At 38.2% G+C, this 22,036-nt stretch overlaps 1 protein-coding gene across 3 annotated transcripts in view; it reads right to left on the bottom strand.

The window, feature by feature from the left end:
• Window positions 1-1,726: 1,726 nt before the first annotated feature.
• Window positions 1,727-22,036, bottom strand: part of HECTD2 (HECT domain E3 ubiquitin protein ligase 2) — a 123,556-nt gene continuing 103,246 nt past the window's right edge. For 2 of the 3 annotated variants that reach the window (XM_060191905.1, XM_007516805.3), the window contains exons 16-21: window positions 17,149-17,223; window positions 16,360-16,447; window positions 15,810-15,916; window positions 7,602-7,717; window positions 6,652-6,795; window positions 1,727-3,321 (exon numbers count right to left, since the gene is read on the bottom strand). In XM_060191905.1, the coding sequence (XP_060047888.1) occupies window positions 3,201-3,321; window positions 6,652-6,795; window positions 7,602-7,717; window positions 15,810-15,916; window positions 16,360-16,447; window positions 17,149-17,223 (651 nt within the window). In that variant the 3' untranslated portion in view covers window positions 1,727-3,200. Of the gene's footprint in view, window positions 3,322-6,651; window positions 6,796-7,601; window positions 7,718-15,809; window positions 15,917-16,359; window positions 16,448-17,148; window positions 17,224-22,036 lie in introns of those variants that run through there. The other variant, XR_009550093.1, reaches the window with a different exon arrangement.

Here is a 22,036-nt window from a genome sequence, read left to right as displayed (position 1 = left end):
TTTGTCATAAAAGCCCTGGAAACATTTTCATGTTATTGTACACATTTTTTGGTCTCTTAGCTTCTCATGTAGCTGAAGAGAAATCTCTGAATGAAATAGAGCAGGCACTAGATAAACAAGTGTTAAATTAGCAATAAGCATTGATGCAGATAATCTAAAAAGGATAAGGTATGTAAGTTTCACACACTGCATGTGATATAGAAAAATTAAAATGGACACGTTTGTGTAGGCTGAACAAAGGGAAGAGGTCCTTTGCTACTATAAATGTCTATCTGCATTTTATAACTTATGTATCTATACATATCTTAAAACACAAAATGTTCCAAGGTTGAGAGGAAGGGAAACCATCAGAGAACATGAGGAAGAAATAAAGTCAAAGTAGTATGCAGTACTGGGTGACTCAAAAGTGTGATGGACCATGAAAGTTTAACAGAATTTAATGTTTGTGAGTTCAGCAAACTTCCCTAGGTCAATTTAATGTGTCAGACGTATGATGCACGAATACCTTCTCCCACCTAGTACATTTTAGGGAGCAATACTCAAGATTAAATTATTTACCTAAGGTCAATGAAATGTCAGGCTTAATTTCAGGTTGACTTTTGTGACATTAAACGTTTATTTAGCAGACTGTGGGATTACCCAGATGCTGTGCCTACACAGTTTTATAGTGAAAATTATGCTAAAGAAGTTTTTGTACTTAGTGTCAATAAACATATTTTTGAGTTACACATACTAGCAAGTTTCCTAAACATCAAAGTTTGAGAGTGTCATGAAGAGAACAGTTTACACAGGGAAGATAATTTAAACTTATTACTCTAATTGTCTACTATTGAAAAAATAAACTGAAGAGCATGTGATTATATAACTTTAATATTTGAAAAAATATACAGAAGTTAACAACTTAATACAATACAGATTTGTACAAAAAAAGAGGGACTGCTAAAAATTTCTCATTATACAGACAAAAAAATCCAACACAATTAAGCAAAGATTTAAAAAGGACAGGACATTTTGTAAATACTGATAAATACTATGCAATGGTATAATTTACTGTGGCAGATACAAAAAAATTAAAAACTTCATTAACAGATTATATAAAAAAGCAACTACATGAATTTTTAGCTGATAAATTAACGAAACAGAACAGCAGTGGTTCTTTAAAAAATGAGGTATTATTACACTGTAAACCAAAAAGAGCACAATTAAAGGCAATGTGCAATGGTTGTAACTTTTAACTTAATGACAACAGACAACATATATTTCCAGTTACTATGAACTTTGTCATTAAAAATTTTGGCTTGCTTGTGTACTTCTGATTTAAAAGTAACAGAGCTAGCTATCGATATACAAGCGCATCAGTAAACATGCAGACGAAGCCAACACAATTTTTCCATCTCTACCAAGTAAAGTCTTTGTTTACTGTTTACTTAAAACACTTACATCTGGTTTCTTATACATGATTCTTTTGTGCTTATTAGTTAGTAGTAACTTACAATAAACATCTCACTTTCTAGTTCAAGCAATGTAGAAGAGAAGCAGTTTTATTTGCATATGGGTTAAAAAAGAATGGAGCAAAAAAGACCGAACCACATGCCTTTAAATGGTCATAGGCTCTCCGAGATTCTAAAGAAGAGAAATCTCATAAATGGGATTATATTCATACCAAAAACAAACAAACAAACAAAAAAGCCAGAGTTACTTTTTGTATCAAAGGGAAGAGTAAACTAAGTAACTCCTTTTCCTCAAGGATTTCTGGATTGGTTTCAGAGCTATAGTACAAGCTGATTAGTTCCTCCACCCTGAAAGAATTCTGCTGGTTGGGTGTAGGAAACATAGCAATAGGAAACTGTGGTAACTCAGAAAAAATTGGGGAGAAGTATTATTTGCGTGTGAACCATATGCTGGTCCTAAATGCTGGCTTCATTATTATTGCAACTCTGTCTTCAGAGTTTTCTAACAGAAAGCTATTAAAGTACAAATAGAGAAGTCTGAATCTGGAAATACTTATAACATGCTAATAAAACTGCTTCATTTGCTATGAATTAAAAAGAAAACCATTTACTATCTGACTTAAAATGCAATTTCTTTTTTACATGCTATTTTATTAGAAATTCTATAAAGGGTAGCTTTGAATTTGTCATATTCAGAATCCAGTGAAAACAAACAAGATGGCCAAAATGCTGAACTTTTATTTTTATACTGAGTTATAGCATTTTGACACAAATGTTATTACTGTATTCACTTTTGTCAAATATTCTAAATTTTCCAAAAGTTAGTATTTAAATATAATTGGTGATCAAAAATACTAGAAATAAGCCTTGTACATCAATCAAAGTATATATAAAAAGTTTCTTTTCTTTTGTGCTTGTAATTCACTAAATTTATCAATTAGATCTGATTTCCTTTGTAGTATTCTGACCCTTAAGAAGAAATTATCATTATACAAATATTACAGAGTATTCAAAGTAACTAGTTTACTGCCAGTGTGCATGCAGACTAACAATAATACTTAAAAGAATATTACCTCAAGTCCAGTTAGTCGGAAAATAATTACACTCTTGTACAATCATCTTTAGTGAGTTGTAAAAGCTGTACACACATCTAAAACCCTGAATTTACTTTGTAAAAATAAATCTTTAGCAATAAATGACACTATCAAAATCCCATTATTCTCAGGCTATGATGTTGTTATTTACATGGTGTTCAGCAACAGCTGAAAAAAAATCTTAGAGGACCAAAGCCAGTATTATCAAAAAACCCTATAAATTGCATTTGCAATTAAACTGTTGTTTACCTCTATAAGAAAATATGGCTACACGTCTGACATTAATGATAATGTAACCAATGATGTTGCCACTGGGCTCCACTGTGCCACTGATGTTTCCTTTACTGCACTCTGATTTCCTACTGGAACAGTTATGACAAACTACTTCTGAAGAACCATAAAGTGCTGCAAAAAAGAGGGACTGGACTCATACCTGTTTTTGCCATCTGGTCTTTCCTCAGTAAGCAATCCCTGTGCTTTCTGGAAATCATGCCTCTTCCACTTGAACATATTTTGTATTTGAATAGAAAAAAATTAGTATTTTAAAGTTGGTGACCTTTGTCAAAGGTGTTTTGAGACAGAAACATGAAAAGATTAAAGGCACAAGAATAGGGTAGTGAATGCTACATATAAAATATGTTTCAAGTCTTCTAGGTTACTCAAGTCCAAAACCTTCTGAATTTGAAATTCCAATGATTAATTTCTGTTTTAGGTCCTTTTTGCTCTTATAAGGGGGGAGGCAAAGTTGATTGAAACAGGTGTGAGCCACTGGCAACCTAGAAGAAAAATATTTTAAAGACACTTAGTCTTTTTTTTTAGTATTTATTTATTCATTTTCCCTTTGTTTTTGCCCTTGTTGTTTTATTGTTGTAGTTATTATTGTTGTTGTTATTAATGTCTTTGTTGTAGGATAGGACAGAGAGAAATGGAGAGAGGAGGGGGAGATAGAGAGGGAAGAGAAAGATAGACACCTGCAGACCTGCTTCACTGCTTGTGAACCGACTCCCCTGCAGGTGGGGAGCCGGGGGCTTGAACCGGGATCCTCTCGTCGGTCATTGTGCTTTGCGCCACTTACGCTTAACCGCTATGCTACCACCCGACTCCCAAGATACTTAGTCTTAAGATGCATAGAGAATGACTACTTTGCTAGGCAACTTTCACAATACCAGGACATATATATTCAAATCTGTTTTCATATGTTAATAGGTGACTGATTTATTCAATGAGCAAAGGCTTATCAAGTTAAAACCTACCACGTATCAAAGTCTAGACGCTGAGAGTAGGCTTTGGGGTTAGACAATATACCCGCTTTCATAAAAGCCTCATTCTAAAGGCATTCTCTGTTAGTCAGGGCTGAATATAAATACTGCCTTCCCCACTTACTGACTTGGGGGGAAGCTTGTTCATATTATCAAGTCTTCATTTTGCCATCGCCATGACAGAATACAAACTATCCAACCAAGTTTAATGTAAATGACTTATCTACACAGAGTATGTACTAGAGTAGCAGATAACACAGCTGAGACTGTTTTACAGATCTTGACATTGACACACAACAAAGAAAAGCTCTAGGGTATCCAACACCCACAAGGTTAACATTGCTGCCCTCCTGCACAAACAACAGTAGCCTTCTGAATTCTTTTCATCAGCTTCCCTGTCTATCTACCCGATGACAGTATTCTCTTCTCTCTAGAATTCTACACATTTCTTAGGCTCTTAGAAAAACTCATGACTTCAAAGAGTTGTCAGAAAAGTTACTGGATAAAAATGGGAACTGCTCTGTAGAAAAGGAGACTGTTGTAAAATAAATTTGTATGGTTAGAACCTAACCTTTGAAAATTCCCTGTAAGACTTAAAATGGTTAGAAGTAGCATTTGAGTGCTCTGTCTTTGATTAAGCATTTTGTGAAGTGCTCTTATGTGCAGTTTTTCATTCAGTTTAAGCTTCAAAGCAACCCCCAAAGTGGCTATTGGTATGGACATCTTACTGATAAGAGAGAACACAAGTATGGGAATATACAGGTTAAGTAATCAATTCAAGGATGGAAACCCAGTTAAACTGTAGATTACATCCAGATCAGCCTGGATCCAAAACCAGTGTTATTAAAATATAAAGATTTAGCACTCTATTAATAAAAAAAAGTGGGTCTAAAGTGGTGTTACATGTGTATGATGTCTGTATCTTTACACATGTAAATTTCTCACTGGAATTTAGAATTGTTCAAGATTAATGCCTAAGCCTATGAATTTAAAAACTAATCCTTAAAACAGCAGTAGGAAAAAAAAAGTAAATGGAACATAACCTTTGTACAGAAATACATTACTCATGCCACCCTTTTTAGATTGACAATATGTGAAAATATTTTAAAAATTTATTCAGAAAAATTAATTTCTGTTAAGCAAGTCTGTAATCTTAAATGGCTTCTCTTGATTTTTTTATTATGGGCTTTTAATTATAAACTTTACTTAGAAATTTATTAATTGTATATATTTGTTTTAAATATAATTTTGATTCTGACTTATTTCGTCATTTAATCAATATCTATTGGGTACTTAAGTATGTGGCTGCAAGAAGAACACAAAGCTGTGTAAGGCATCTGCCTTAAAAGGTTGAATGACTAGATGAAGAAGATAAGCGAGGGCTGATAAGTGACATGACTTAAAGTACGTGAAGAGCTAATTGCGAGAGTGATGACTCTTATTTTACAAAGAAAACTAATATTAAACTGTGCCTGTAAGAAGGGGTAGACTTTTCTTGAGTGGGGAGCTTGGGAGCAAAAGTTACCTGCAGAGAAAACTGCTTGAACGTATGAAGGAAAACACAGTACTAAATGTGTCAAAGGAGCAAAAAATAGCCTGCTGACAAAAGCATGGAAAGAAATGTAATTCAATAGAGATGTGCAGAGAGGGCTGGAGAGCTTTCTCTGACAGGCTCTAGATTACAGACACTTACCTAGTTAATATTTATTTTCAGGGAAATAAATATCTGAGTGAATCAGTGTCCAGAAAAACGAATTTAACAGGATAAAATAATTAGAATCAACAGAGTATGAGAATATGGACTAGGAAGTATGCTGTCGATACACTAAGAGTAAGGTAAAAATAACTGTATCACGGTGGTAGCAATAAAAAAGCAAAGGGCAGACTCCAGTTCTAAAATGAAGAACTGACAGAACTCAGGGGCTCGAGTCTAAGAAGGAAAAATGATCATAATCAAAACAGTTCCTATTCAAGTTAGCTTTAAATCTTACAATGTATTAGGAAAAAGAAGTATACAGATTAACATTAGCTCAACTACATCACTAGGAAATAATTTAAAGCCATAATCATGATCACTTTCATATTTAAAGAGCACTAGATTTTTAGAAAAGTTAAAGGGGGTTAAGTGTGTATGTGAAGGGGGGGGGGGACTAGTACTAGAGAAATGTCCAGTACTAGAGACTGTAGTCAAAAAATCTCCCCAAAGTCCATCTTGGTATTTTCAGTAAAAATAAAAGATAGATGATAAACTACTCAAAGTCAGCTAACTTCTTCTTCTTTTATTTATAAAAAGGAAACATTGACTAAACCATAGGTTAAGAGGGGCACAAGTCCATATAATTCTTACCACCAGAACTCTGTATCCCATCCCATCCCCTGATAGTTTTCTTATTTTTGAACCCTCTGAGAGTATGGACCCATGGTCATTGTGGGATGCAGAAGGTTGAAGGTTTGGCTTCTGTAATTGCTTCCCCACTGAACATGGGCATTGACACGTCGATCCATACTCCCAACCTGTCTCTCTTTCCCTAGTGGGGCAGGGCTGGGGAAGCGGGGTTCCAGGACACATTGGTGGGGTTGTCTGTCCAGGGAAGTCTGGTTGGCATCATGCTAGCATCTGGAACCAGAGTAATGAGGGTGAACTTCTAAGAGAAACCACAAAGTAGTTGACTTAGTAAAGGAAAAAGTTGGTGGAAAGGAATGAACTAATCAATTAGCTGATATGGGTAGGTCTCAAAAATTAAGAGACTCTTAAGTCATCCCACCAAAAGTATAGGCGAGTTTTAAAATGGCTATTATTAGCCTTTAGATTAACTGATAGTTTAAAATTACAGTCTAAGTATTTACCAGTTAGTAGAAGTTTCATTCTTTGAGATTTTAAAGTTCAAATCAGCCATTCCACCTACAGGCACTCTGTCACTGCCTGTAGTAAAATGTAGCAGCTTCTTTTGAAGATCAAGAGGAAATCCAAGTACGACATCCCAGAAATATCTAGAGAATAGCAAAAAATATTATATAACATACTTTGACAAAAGCCCTGCAGATCAGAATAAAATAAAAGAAAGCTCTAGGGGGAAATTCCCTTAAACATACACAATGCCCTTAACATAAAATTAAGGAATGAAAAGCTTCTATATATCACTTAAGACTGTTGACTCAGAATATTATAAAAATAACATTTTTATAAAATCATAAGCTTAGTCCAATAGTACATAGCACAAAAGTCATTTTTTTCTCCTATATAATTTGTAAGTCTTATTGTCAACAAGTGCTACTAAAATCTATTTAAAACATTTCCTAAATGCTAGAGCAAATGCTCTACTTCAAGCAAAGTAAAATAAAATCTCTGGGCAGGCAGATGGCTCACTTGGGAGAGTTGACACTACCATGTGTGAGGAACTGAGTTTGAGCCTCTGGCTCAACACTCTTGGCATCACACAGAACACCATGTATCGTAGTGGTGTTGTGGTTTGTCTATCTCTCTCTCTCTCTGGTTCCTTGCCTCTGTCTTAAATTAAAAGAAAAAAAATTAAAATGAGTACCCCAGGAAGGGTAGAACTGCAGAGATGCAGGAAAAAAAAAAGGTAAAATCTACATTTTTGATACGTTTTTTTCTCAAGGAATTTGCTAAAGGATTTCATACTTAGTATTCTCATATGTTTTCTAGAGATAAAATAAGGCAGTATGGGGCTCTGTTTCAGCTAACAGATTTGATTCAAAATTGTAACATAGAAATAAAGCATGTTCTCTTTCATACACTTTCCAGAAACTACAATGCCAGGAAAAGCAGAACTGACCTGATAGTTAAGTCAGTTTTTGCATAGCCATCATACTGAGTGCTTCTCTGCAGTGCGTGCATATCCAGCTCAGGACTTCCACACACCAAGATTTCAACTTCTTCTGGACGAAGTAGCTACCAGTGATGATTTATAAAACAAATAATAATTTATGATTGAAAAATGAAACAACCAGGTTACAGCAATCATGACTTCTCTTATGGCAAATCAAACCACTTTAAACAATATTTTATTTATTACTTATTGAATAGAGTCAGAGAGAAATCCAGAAGGAAGGGGGAGAAAGAGAGGGAGAGCGAGAGAGACACCTACAGCACTGCTTCACTGCTTATGAAGCTTCCTCCCTGCAGGTGGGGACTGGAGGGTTGAGCCGGGTCCTTGTGCTTTGCAACATATGTGCTTAACTGGGTAGGCCACTGCCCCCCCCAAACTACTTTAAACAATTTTATTTTAATGAGGAAATGCTGTCAAGATATCTTTATTTAAATTATTTTTATTACAAGTGATTTAACATTAGTTTACAAAAATTATAAGATCTCAAGGGTATACACACACACACACACACACACCACACCCAATCCTAAAGTTCTCACCTTCCCCAACCCTTGCCTCTCTGTAATCTGGCCCAATTCTCTCTTTTGCATAATAATTACCAAGCTATTTGCCAGAAAAATAAGCAGATGACTGGCGCAGTGCTGGGGGTGTGTGTGTACACTGAAATAATAAATACAAATTAAAAAAAAACCAAGCAGATGACTGAACATAATTTCAAGACCCAGTGTGTGTGCATGTGTGTGTGTGTGTGTGTTTAGTGAAATAATAAATATAAATTAAAAAAAAACAAGCAGATGACTGAACATAATTTCAAGTCCCAGCCTGAAATTCTCTGGACTACTCTAGCACCTACTGATTCACTTGTGTCCTCCCAATAGCCCAGAAGCTGTCCTTTCTGCACAGTCCAAGATCTGTATTGTGGTGTTCACTTTTTTTAAAAAAAATTATCTTTATTTATTTATTGGCTAGAGAGAGCTAAAAATAGAGAGGGAGAGGGGTGACACAGAGGGAGAGAGAGAAACACATGCAACACTATTTCACCACTTGCAAAGCTTTCCCCCTGCAGGTGGGGATCGGGGACTCAAACCCAGGTCCTTGTACACTGTGACATGTGCGCTCAACCAGGTGCACCACCACCCAGCCCCAGTGTTCACTTTAAAAAAAAATATATTTAATTTTATTTATTTATTCCCTTTTGTTGCCCTTGTTGTTTTATTGTTGTAATTATTATTGTTGTTGTCGTTGTTGGATAGGACAGAGAGAAATGGAGAGAGGAGGGGAAGACAGAGAGGAGGAGAGAAAGATAGACACCTGCAGACCTGCTTCACCGCCTGTGAAGCGACTCCCCTGCAGGTGGGGAGCCGGGGTTCGAACCGGGATCTTTATGCCGGTCCTTGTGCTTTGCGCCACCTGTGCTTAACTCGCTGCGCTACAGCCGGACTCCCTAGTGTTCACTTTTTAAAAATATCTTTTTCCACTTACCTACATTATGTCCCACCTAAAGAGATTACAACTTAAAACTAGAGACTATGTTATGCCATTTATTCTTATTTTTCCTCCTTCTATGCGATTTACCAGTATGTCATAGACAAAGGCTCAATTAGTAAGGAGCTCCATTTTCAAAGGTCTTTTCAATAACTAATAGGTGATAAAAGCTCTCTCCTATGAAAAAGAATTCAAATGAAAGATCTTTTCCAAGCCTCAGAATAAAACTGAAGGGAGATCTTTGTAAAACTGTATGCATGGAGTAAGGCACCAAAGTAAAAATCTCTGGGTGGAGGGTAAGAGTAGATGTTCAGTTTCATGGGGGAGGGGGGGGGACTGATATGGGACACAGTCTTTTGGTAGTGGGAATGGTGCTGATGTACACTCCTATTAACTTGTAGTCTCATAAATCACTATTTAATTAATATGAGAGGGGGAAAATTGATTGAATTTCTCAAGCCTTTTAATGCAGACCATAGGCTGAGTATATATTCCTTCAGTCTAAGCACTTAAGACTTCAAACTTGTCATCAGACTGAATTTTAACAGTGGTCTCAAATTGTTAATACATTTTAATAATGACTTGTTCTTTGAAATGTTGACTCTCCTAAAAGCTTAGGCCAGGGAGAACAACTGGTGAAATTACTTAGGAAGACACAGCTATACATAAATAACATCAAAGGACATAAATTCTGGGGAGGTTATGTATGATACAAGAAATCCTAGCAATGGGATTTTCAAAGTTAACCCAACTGCCAAATAATTTGACTATAGCAATAATTACTACCTTCTTAAACCTTAAGACAGCAGGAACCTCCCGCTTCCTCTATAAAGCCCCTATCTCCCCCAGTCCTGGAACCTCTAGGGTGGGGCTCACTTTCCTTAATGCTTCTTTCAATTCATAACAACTGATACTGCATCTGCTGATCCCAGCCTAATTAATACAACGAGTACCACCTCGGCATGCTTCACTTTGGACAGTGTCCAGAGATGTCAGGCGTGGAATGTTAACCCTTCGGCCTCATAACTCTTGTGAGATCTTTCCTTTCATAGGATTCTCTAATTCCATTTCAGGTGGTTCACTTCCTAACAAATCCCCAAAACCTAGATAATAGACCAGAACCCATGAGATAGGACATATGTTCACATGTATCCATAAATTAGGGAAAAATATATACCTGAAAATAAATGTGCACAATAGTCTGCAGTGAGCCAATAAATGAAGCAAGCAAGTAGAAAGACCTAAAAAGACACCATAAAGTTGCTAATGAAATAGTCTCTACTTAGACCTAGATACCCTCCTCACCTACTTCCTATTACATTTCCCTCAATCACTCCAAAGCTAACCTTATCAAAGTAAGGACTATAAAGCTGAATAAGGGGAAGAGACTGGCATACTTTAATAATGACTCTTTAGTCACTATCAGGCCACCCCATCATCTAGGGCCCTAGCTGGGGAAAACCTGGGATTCCCACACAGACATGATGGGGCTAGACCTCAAAAAGATCCCTCTCTCCATTGTCACTGGTCATCTCCATCAGGAACAACATAATGGACCCCTTTATGGGCCCCCATAGGACCTTGCCCTCAACTTGGATCAACAAAGGCAGAGAATGTTCCATCCTCCAAAGGGAGGCTGGATAACATACTCTATCTACCACCTGAGGAAGATGGGTCCTGAAATTGGGGCAGCTTGGAACGTTCCTACTCATGACCACAGAATGCGAGCTGAGACCTACAGGGATGCAGAGGTTACATAGGCTCTTATGCTGAATATGGGCCTCAGATCAAATCGATGGGGTTTATAGTCAACAGTATTTATACGCCTTTCCCATATTTGGGAGCTACTCTCTTCCCTAATTCCAGCTTTCTAGCCCCTTTTACAGCCATGACATCATCTCCCCAGACAATAACTTGGGTCCACCTGCATATCAGATGTCAGGCTTAGGCAAAAACTAGCACAGTCATGGGCCCTTTGGAATATACTTAAAATAGACCTATTAGCTTTTTCCAAAATGGAAACCCCAAATCTTCATCTGGAGTAGGCTCATGATTAGTCAACAATGTGTTTGGCTTTATATGTTAACTCTTTTTTCAGCCACCAGGTTCCAGATATTAACATGATGCCAACTGGACTTCCCTGGGCAGATGACCCCACCAATGTGTCCTGCAGCCCCACTTCCCCAGAACCCTGCCCCACTAGGGAAAGAGAGAGACAGGCTGGGAGTATGGATCAACCTGCCAACACTATATTCAGCAGAGAAGCAATTACAGAAGCCAGACCTTCCACTTTCTGCTCCCCACAATGACTTTGGGTCCATACTCCCAGAGGGTTAAAAAATAGGAAAGCTATCAGGGGAGGGGATGAGATAGGGAGTTCTGATGGTGGGAACTGTATGGAATTGTAACCCTCTTATCCTATGGTCTTGCCAGTGTTTCCATTTTATAAATAAAAATTTAAAAAATAAAAGGAGCAGACTACTACTTTCTGATTCCTATTTAAAAAAAAAAACACTGTATGCAGAGGGGGCAGTAGCTCACTGGGTTAAGCACACATGATGCAAAGCACAAGGACTGGCATAAGGGTCCTGGTTCAAGCCCCCAGCTCCCCACCTAAAGGGTCTGAAGGTGTCTTTTTCTCCCCCTTGCTGTCTTCCCCTCCTCTCTCAATTTCTCTCTGTCCCATTCAAAAACAACAATAACAATAAGGGCAACAAAAATGAGGGGAAATGGCCTCCAGGAGGAGTGAATTCATAGTGCAGCAACCAAGCCCCAGCGATAACCTTGGTGGCAAAAACAAAAAACAAAGCAAACAAACAAAACTGTATGCAGAGCCATTAAACAAAAGCACTCCCAGCCTTTATACAAAGGGTGAGCAAACCCTAACTAGAAAGGACATATGCACCCCTAGCTTCATAGCCACATGATTCACAACAGCCAGAGTGGAAGCAGCCCAGTGCCCATCAACCATGACTGGCTAAAGGAGTTCTGGGATACATGCTCTGTGGAATACTACTTTGCAATAAAAAAGATGGTATTGTGTCCTTTGGGACAACATGGAACAGGAGGTGATGGTGCTTAGCCAAACATATACAAAGGTAAAACCTGATGGGTTCCCTCATGTGTGGAATCAAGGGAACTGGCACATAGGAACTTGTCAAAAAAAAAATAAAGAAGGAAAAAGAAAGGATGGAAGGAAGAAGAAAAGAAAGGAAAGAAGGAAGGGAGGAAGGGAGGAAAGAAGGAAGGAGGAAATCAGAAATATACAGACTGTCTAAGACTTTGTGAGAACAATGGCAGTTACTGTTGGGAGGCTGGGGGCACAGGACTCCAGTGGTGCGTGTGGTGTGGAACTATACCTTGTAATCTTCCAGTCTTGTAGCCCACAATTAATCACAAATAAAAAATGGCAAAAAATTGAAGGGAGAGACAAATGGGGTGAAGAAACATGCTCTAGGTAAACAGAGTGAAGAACAGTGATGCTTTAGAAAATGGTGTTTTTATTTTATGGTACTCCCCATATCATGTTCAAAACAGCAGCTGATTCACTATTTCCAAAGCTACTAACTGGAAACAACCTAAGTGCTCACTAACCAACAAAAGGACAAAGTAAGTCCACACAGTGAAATACTACTCAGCTTTATGATAAAACCTTGACATTTATGGCACGGGTGAGCCTAAATGATATTATGCTAGGAGAATAAGTCAGAGAAAGGAAGCCAAACGAGTATGATTTCACTCGTATGCCATAAATTTAGAACACAGACTAAGTCAAGCAAACAATAGCACACATTGGACTTTAGGATCAATTAGAGGTTAGCTGGGAGTATGTTTAAATCAGGAAAGAGAAGACATATGTGCTGATGTTCAGTAATAATAGAACTAACACTTGTATGTCCAACAATGACATGTGTTAAAGTACTTTATTGCTGAAAACAATAACCATCTAAATAAATAGCATCTGACCCATAGCCACATGGCTAAGACTAAATGACAGATAGTCCTACGTGATTCTGAAGACAAACTGCTTTCCATGGGTAGAAGGCAATTCAGAGTTGCTAAGGATCCCTGAAGCAGCAGGAAACAGTTGTGACTATGTCCCATCCTTAGTGATAAGTGGTAACCTTTGCCCTGGCATAGAAGCTACTTTCATTTTTCCTTTTTCTTTTATTTTTAAAGTATTTTTATTTACTTATTATGGAATAGAGACAGAGACAAATTGAGAGGGGAGGAGATAAGAGAATGAAAGAGACAGAGAGACACCTGCAGCCCTGCTTCACCACTTGTGAAGCTTTTCCTCTGCAGGTAGGGACCAGGGGCTTGAATAGGTCCTTGCACACTGTAATGTGGCCCCAAGTATTTCTCTATGCTCTGTACCTCACTAGTTTATGAAATTATTTTTTATTGATTTAACACTGGCTTACAATATTGTAAGAATCTGAGTTTCAAACGTTGAATATAAATAACTAAAACAAACTTGTAATAATAGCAATAGTAGCACCCAAACTCTGGTAGTTGTTAAAGGGAACAAAGGAAGGGAAGAGAAGGAGTAGACTGAAGGATCTCTTTGGTATAATGTCTATCACTAGTAAAACCCTGAACCATGGTTCTCTTCATCTACTTTGTTTAAGAAAGTTTTTTAAAACCTTAAAAGATACAGTATAAGAGAGCATAAGGAGGAAAAATAAAGTTGACTAATGATTTTATTTATCTTTTACATTAAAGAATCAGGGCTGAAGTGATGGTAGGGATATCCCCAGTCTCAAAAGGGAGGCTGGGGGTAGCCTGCCCTGCCACTTGAAAAAGACTGGCCCTTATATGAGTGCAGCCTACAATGTTCCTCAGATATGACCATGAATTATAAGCTCAGACCAATAGGGTCCTGGAGGTTATACAGGCCCTAGCATTAAATATAAATATGTATTTACATATGGGCCCTGGAGCAGGTGGATGGAGGTACATAGTTAATTTTAGCCACAGGATTGTTTTTTTTATAAGAATGGGAGCTACTCACTGCCCTAATCCAACTTTCTAGCCCTTTTCTTTACTCGGACACCATTCTCTCAGACAATATTCTCATCCAAACTCAGGCTAGCTACCAAACTCAAGCAAAACTACTCTAGTTGTATGCCCCTAGGAACATGCTCAAAATGTTTCTCCTAGCTTTCTTCTACTCTAAAATCCCTAATCTCATCTGTTCTGATTTTACTTTTTGGTTCCTATTCATTAATCATTTTGTCTCAACTTAGGTCATGCCACCTTCCAGACACCAAGTTACAGATGCTACCGTGTCTCCATCCTGACTTCTCTGGGCAGATGACCTCACAAATGTGTCCTGGACCCTCGCATCTCCAGAGCTCTAGTCCATTAGGGAAAGACCGCCATGGCTGGTGTGCCGCTATGTTCCATCGCTGGGGAGCCAGAGACCACCCGAACTGTCCCTGCGGCATAGTCCCATATGACCCACATAGTCAACGACTGCCACCTCTCCAGATTCAAAGGAGGTCTCGAAACTTTACATCAGGCTCAACCTGATTCTGCTGACTGGCTACAGAAGAAGGGCAAACGCTAGAAGAAGAAGAAGGGAAAAACCGAAACAGGCTGAGGGTATAGATCAACCTGTTAACACCCATACTGAGTGGAGAAGTAGCTACATAAGCCAGAACCCCTACCTTCTGCTCCCCATAAACAACCTTGATCCATACTCCCAGCGGGGGAGAAGTGACAGGATGAAGATAAGAGGACTCTGCACTCCAACTCCATCAGCACCGAGAGAGAGAGAGAGAGAGAGAGAGAGAGAGAGAGAGAGAGAGAAGAGAGAGAAAAGGAAAAGGAGAGGGACATATGGAGGTGGCTATGATGTTATGAGTGGCTTGGAGGGGAAGACAGGATTGGATCAGAAAAAGAAGGGGCAACTAGGTATAAATGTGGACAGATAGTTGTAGAGAAGATGATTGGTCCATGTCTATAACTTTAGGGGAACTGTGGTGTATTGCAGTGGGGAAAGTGAAGATTCAGAACTCTGGTGGTGGGAATAGTGTGGATTCAAACCCCCGTCAACATGGAATTCTGTAATATAAAAATAAAAAATTTAAAAAAAAGACAAGATGAAAACTCAGAGAAAAGTAATAAACTTACAAGTATTTATACAGACATAAATATCCAAATAATGGGACATTAAAAAAAGAATCAAAGCTGTAATGGGAAAGCTATTTTTATTTCTAGCTTTTTTTTTTTTTTTTTTTTGTGCCTGTAGGGTTATTGCTGGGGCTCGGTGCCTGCACTACAAATCCATTGCTCCTTAAGGCCATCTTTTTTTTTTTTTTTTTTCCTATTGTTGTTGCTGCTATTGTTCTTGTTGGATAGGAAATCGAGATAGAAATCAAGAGAGGAAGAGAAGACAGAGAGAGGGAGAGAAAGATAGACACCTGCAGACCTGCTTCACCACTTTTGATGTGACCACCTGTAGGTGGGGAGCTGGGGGCTTGATCGGAGAACCTTATGCCTGTCCTTGTGCTTCATGCCATGTGCACTTAGCCCACTGTTCTACCAACTGGACCACTCTAACTCTATTTTTGAAGTTTACATATTAAATAAAAAAATTACTTGTTAGTATTACAGCACTAAAAAACCTAAGGAAGCATGATCTTCAAAGTTGTTCACACTCACCATTAGGGCATTTGAAGCACACACACTATGAAATCCATAATAAAATGCAGCAAACTGCTTGTAGATTGATTTGTTAAGAAGAAAATCAACATAAAGCTGTACATATTCTAGAAAAAATATTTGGCATTAGTTAAACAGCAAAAGTTAAAAGTCCTACCAGTAGCCCTTAGCCCTCCTGTGTGCACTGCCCTACTTTGGGTGCTTGGTTATAGTCTGCCTCTTTGTTTATTTTTGCACCTTCCTAGCTTGTGTCCCACTTAAAGAATTAAAAATTAAAAGATGGCCTCATACTGTGCTATTTCATCCTTATTTTCCTCCTCCTTATTGGAGCTCAATAAGGTGTTCTATGTGCAAAGGTACTTTCAACAACAAACGTAAAAAAAAAAAAAAGCTCTCTCTATGACAAGTAAGTCAAAGGAAAGACCTCTAAACCTACAAGCATAAAATGAGTAAACACTAAGAAAAAGTGAACAAATTTTTTACTAAAACCAGTTGACTAAAAATTCATAAAAATGAATGTACTGGAATGAAAAGATGGTATATAAGTTACCTTTCCTATTTTGATTGGTAACTGGGATTTTATCACCACCTGGTTTTAAGTTATAGGACTTAATTATTCCAAATTCTTCTTGAAAAACCTGTGGGAGAGTCCAACACAGTAAATTGGTATGGCTGACAGAACAATGTAGTAATATGCTTCACTAGAAAGCCTCTTAAACCTTAAGATGAGCTTTTTTCCCTCTCTTTCCAAAAGCAAATGACAGAAATGCTAAGATGTTGTTATGTTTATAGCATGAATTAAGGTATTATGAGTGAATTATAGGGTGGGGAGGGGGGAAATGGAGGGTCTTAGCCCTATCTGTCAAATAGTTAAACTCAGATGTTCAAAGGCCTTGTTTGGTCATTTAGAAAATACTCAAGCCTTTGACATAATGTGGGTTACCATAATTTTCACCTCCCAACTGCTGTCAGAAGAGTGAAAATAACAGTTTTGGTATGATTCATGTGTTTCTGCTTTTCTTTGTACTGAAGCTACAGGAGAGGCTATTTTTAGAAGGTGAAAAACTCAGAAACTGAGACAAACGTAACTGAGAAGGTAACTGGACTATTTTAGCTGCCTAGCAAGAGTATCCTTACCATCATGACATGTCTTTAAGAACTTCCTGCTCATCTACCTGAGTCTGCTTCACTATCTCTTCCTTAACAGGTTAAGTGAGATCCTTTGTGGTAGAGGATGGCATGTGTTGATTCTTTTTCACCTTTTGTAATGACAGTGGTTTAATAACAAATGACATTTTACAGATGTGAGACACAGGAAGCCACCTGCCCTTAATAGTACCTGGAATGTTGAATAGAAATCTTCTTCCACATTGCCTTCGTATGACAGGAGTTCACTTAACCCGTGTGCCAACTCCTGTGAAAAGGAATAAACACAGAAATGGTTTTTAGTTTGCTTTTCCTTCCAACTATGGCTTAAAGTTCTCTTAATTTTTGAGACATATCAATATTTGCTGATTACTAGCACATTCTCTTCCAACAATTTAATTTTTTAAAATATTATCCTTATTTATCAGAAAGAGACAGCCAGAAATCAAGAGGGGAAGGGGTGATTGAGAGGGATAGAGATAGACACCTGAAACACTGCTTCACCACTCGCAAAGCTTTCTCCCTGCATGTGGTGACTGGGGACTCAAACCCAGGTCCCTGTGCATTGTAACATGCACTCAACCAGGTGTGCCACCACCCAGTACCCTCCACCAACTTTCTATTGCTTTGTAGTTTCCTTTTTGATTTATTTGACTTTTAGTGGTATGTCATGTAACTTTTTTTTTTTTTTTTTCCTCCTCCAGGGTTATTGCTGGGCTCGGTGCCTGCACCATGAATCCACCGCTCCTGGAGGCCATTTTTTCCCCCTCCTTTTGTTTGCCCTTGTTGTAGTTTCACTGTGGTTATTATTATTGCCCTTGTTGACGCAATTCGTTGTTGGATAGGACAGAGAGAAATGGAGAGAGGAGGGAAAGACAGAGAAGGGGAGAGAAAGATAGACACCTGCAGACCTGCTTCACCGCCTGTGAAGCAACTCCCTTGCAGGTGGGGAGCCGGGGGCTCGAACCGGGATCCTTATGCCGGTCCCTGTGCTTTGCGCCACATGCGCTTAACCCACTATGCCACCGCCCAACCCCCCTAACTTTTTATCTAAGGGTAATTATCATTAGAAATATAAAGGTGGAGAGTCGGGCGGTAGAGCAGCAGGTTAAGTGCACATGGTACACTGGCGTAAGGATCCCGGTTCGAGCCTCCAGCTCCTCACCTGCAGGGAAGTTGCTTCACAAGCGGTGAGGTAGTTCTACAATGATGACAACAACAATAACTACAGCAATAAACAACAAGGGCAACAAAGGGGAATAAATAAATATTGAAAAAAGAAATATAAAGGTGGCCTTTAGGGGCACTTTTGGGCTATTATTATAAACAGTCCAATCAGCACTTTTAAGAGTAAATATTATTATTTAAAACAGCTAAAAGGACCGACTACAGTTTACTTACATGTGAGAATCTATAAACTCATCTTTTGAAATGTAATTGTTGAGATTTATTTTTTTAGGACACAAAACGCTTGATAATGATTTCTCTTTTAAAAATATTTTTACATAAACAGAGAGAAATTGAGAGGGAAGGAGAAAATAGAGAGGGAGAGATACAGAGACATAGAGACACCTGCAGCACTACTTTACCATTTACGAAGCTTTCCACTTGAAGGTGGGGACCAGGGGCTTGAACAGCTGCTCCTTGAACATTGTAAAATATGCACTCAACTGGGTGTGCCACCAATCTGGCCCTTGTTAATGATTTCTACTATCTAACAGGTTTATAAAAATTCACTGGAAAAATTTATTAAAGAGTGAAATATTCAGTTCAAATAGCAAAGACATAACTCTAGAATCTAGTCTTAATGCAACAAGCTAATGATACAACTTCATAATTCACTGCTTTCTGTAAAATGACTATTCATGAATTCTTTTTTAAAAATTTATTTATTTATTACCTTTTGTTGCCCTTGTTGTTTTATTGTTGTGGTTATTATTATTGTTGTCGTTGTTGGATAGGACAGAGAGAAATGGAGAAAGGAGGGGAAGACAGAGAGGGGGAGTGAAAGATAGACAGCTACAGACCTGCTTCATTGCCTGTGATGTGACTCCCCTGCACGTGGGGAGCCAGGGCTCAAACCAGGGTCCTTACTCCGGTCCTTGCGCTTTGTGCCACTTGCGCTTAACTGCTGCGCTACAGCCTGACTCCCTATTCATGAATTCTTAATATTTCTCACTTTCAATAACAATTTTAAATATGTTAATACTTTAGGGTTTGCCTTTTAAACACAGAATATACACATTTATGCAGTCAAGTGACTTTTTTTTTTTTTTGAGAGACAGAAGGCAGAGAGACAGAGAGAGCAAAAGAAACCACAGCACTGAAGCTTCCTTTCATGTGGTGGGGGCAGGGGCTGGGCTTGAACCTGGGTTGTACTCATGGAAAAGTAGTGCACTATTAAAGTGAGCTCTTTTGCTAGCTTTTCAAGTGATATCCAGTTACTATGCCTTTTCCCAAGATAAACTGAAGACAAATTTTATTTCTTAGTATGCTCATGGGCTGGAAGAATATTGTCAAAATGACCATTCTATGGAGAGCCATACACAAAGTTACTGTTATCCCTATCAAGTTACCACCAAATTTATTTAAATAGAACAAGAGTTATAAAAGTTTATCTGGAGTCAGAAAATACCTAGGACTTCCAAGGAAATACTGATAAAGAGAGAACACTGGAGATATCACACTTCCTGACTTCAAATTACACTACAGGGCGACTGTAATCAAAACTATCTGGTACTGGAACCAAAACAGACATGCTGACCAGCAGAGTAGAATTCAAAGCCCCCAAATAAGACCCTATTGCTATAAACATTTATTTTTTTGACATGGGGGCCCAAAATATTAAATGGAGAAAGGAGGGTCTCATCAATAAATGGTGCTGGGAAAACTGAGGAATGAGAACGGACCACCACATACCACCATGCAAAAATCAATTTTAAGTGGATCAAAGACATGGACCTTAGGCCAGAAACTATCAAATATCAGAAGAAAATACTGGCAGAACACTTCCATGATCTATGATCTGGAAATGTCTTCAAAGACACAAATCCAGTAGCAAAGAAAACAAAACCAAAAATAAAACAGAGGGACAACAATAAACCGAAAGCTTCTGCACAGCAAAGGGAACCATCACCAAAACAGAAAGACAATCTACAGAATGGAAGGTATTTATAAAACATACTTCTGATAAAGAACTCATAACCAAAATACATGAAAAACTCAAATTTCTTATACACACACACACACACACACACACACACACACACACACACACCTCCATTAGAAAATGGAGAGAGGACATGAACAAAATCTTTACTGAGGAAGAGATCCAGAGGGCCAATAGATACAGAAGTACTCAAAGTCACTGATAATCAGAGAAATGAAAATAAAGACAAGGGGATACCATTTATAACTGTGAGAATGTCACACATTAAAATGATAAAAACAACAAATGCTGAAGAAGATTGCTGCTGCAAATGCAGATTGGGCCAACCCCTGTGGAAAGCAGTCTGGAGATTTCTCAGGACTCTAGAAATGGACATACACTATGGCCCTGTAATCCCTCTCCTAGGGATTCACCCAAAGGAAACAAAAATACCTATCTAAAGAGATCTATGCTATGTACAGCTATGTTCATAACAGCACAGACTGCAGGTGTCTGTCTCTTTCCTCCTCTATCTTCCCCTCCACTCTCAATTTCTATCTCTATCCAATAATAAATAAATTAAAAAATAAATAAAAACAAACAAAAAGTTTGTGGTTAGAATGATCTTATGTACATAACAGATTTTCCACTTTATAAAAACTAGAAATCCATATACAAATCTAGGCTGGCATAAATTTGATATGATTGTCACTAAGTATTCAACTATTAGTAAAAGTTGTGGATGTTGAAAATTAAAATCAGATGTGTTATTTATTTATTCATTTTTACCAAAGCACTGCTCAGCTCTGATTAGTGGTGGTACAGGGGATTGAACCTGGGACCTTAAGCCTTAGGCATGAGAGTCTTTCTGCATAACCATTATGCTACCTCCTCTACCTGCTAGGAGATGTAATGTTTATGATAAAACCTAGGACTAGAAAAAGAAAAGAACCTACTGTCTCCTTTCTTTCTTTCTTAATATTTATTATTTTCCCTTTTTTGTTGCCCTTGTTTTTTATTGTTGTTGTAGTTTTATTGTTGTTATTGATGACGTTGCTGTTGGATAGGACAGAGAGAAATGGAAAGAGGAGGGGAAGACAGAGGGGGAGAGAAAGACACATGCAGACATGCTTCACCATTTGTGAAGCAACTCCCCTGCAGGTGGGGAGCCGGGGGCTTGAACCGGTATCCTCCGCCGGTCCTCACGCTTAGCACCACGTGCACTTAACCCGCTGCACTACTGCCTGACTCCTGACTCTCTTTTCAAAGATTAAGTTTTCAGTGATAAAATACAAAGTCAGCAGGTCAAAAAACTATGTTCATATCTACTTTTAAAAATATATTTTGTTAGATACAGAGAAATTGAGAGGGAAAAGATAGAGAAAACACACACACACAGATAGAGATAGAGAGATAGAGAGAGATAGGGAGAGATAGAGAGAAATAGGGAGAGAAAGGGAGAGAGAGGGAAAGAGAGGGAGAGAAAGGGAGAGAGAGGGAGAAAGAGGGAGAGAGAGGGAGAAAGAGGGAGAGAGAGAGAGGGGGAGAGAGGGGAGAGAGGAGAGAGAGAGAGAGAGAGAGAGAGAGAGACGCAGACCAGAGCACCGCTCAGCTGTGGCTTATGCTGGTGCTGGAGAATGAACTTCAGAGCACCAGGCATAAAGTCTTTTGCAGAACCACTATATTGGCTCCACAGCTAGATCTATATTTTGTTTTGTTTTGAATTCACATAAGCCTTTTACTCCCCATGTTTGTATTTTCATCCCTATTTTTTAAAACCTACACTAACATTTTTAGTCTCTAAATTATTTATGCTTTCTCTAAAATATTATTCATAGATAATGCATTTTTTGGTCATTTTATTTTATTAGATAGGGGAAATTGAGAAAGAATGGGGAAATAGAGGGAGAGAAAGACAGATATCTGCATATCT

The sequence above is a fragment of the Erinaceus europaeus genome, chromosome 1 (assembly GCF_950295315.1).
Source record: "Erinaceus europaeus chromosome 1, mEriEur2.1, whole genome shotgun sequence".
Classification (NCBI taxonomy): domain Eukaryota; kingdom Metazoa; phylum Chordata; class Mammalia; order Eulipotyphla; family Erinaceidae; genus Erinaceus; species Erinaceus europaeus.
Note: the sequence above shows the minus strand (reverse complement) of the source record. Positions and strands in the feature narration are given on the sequence as shown.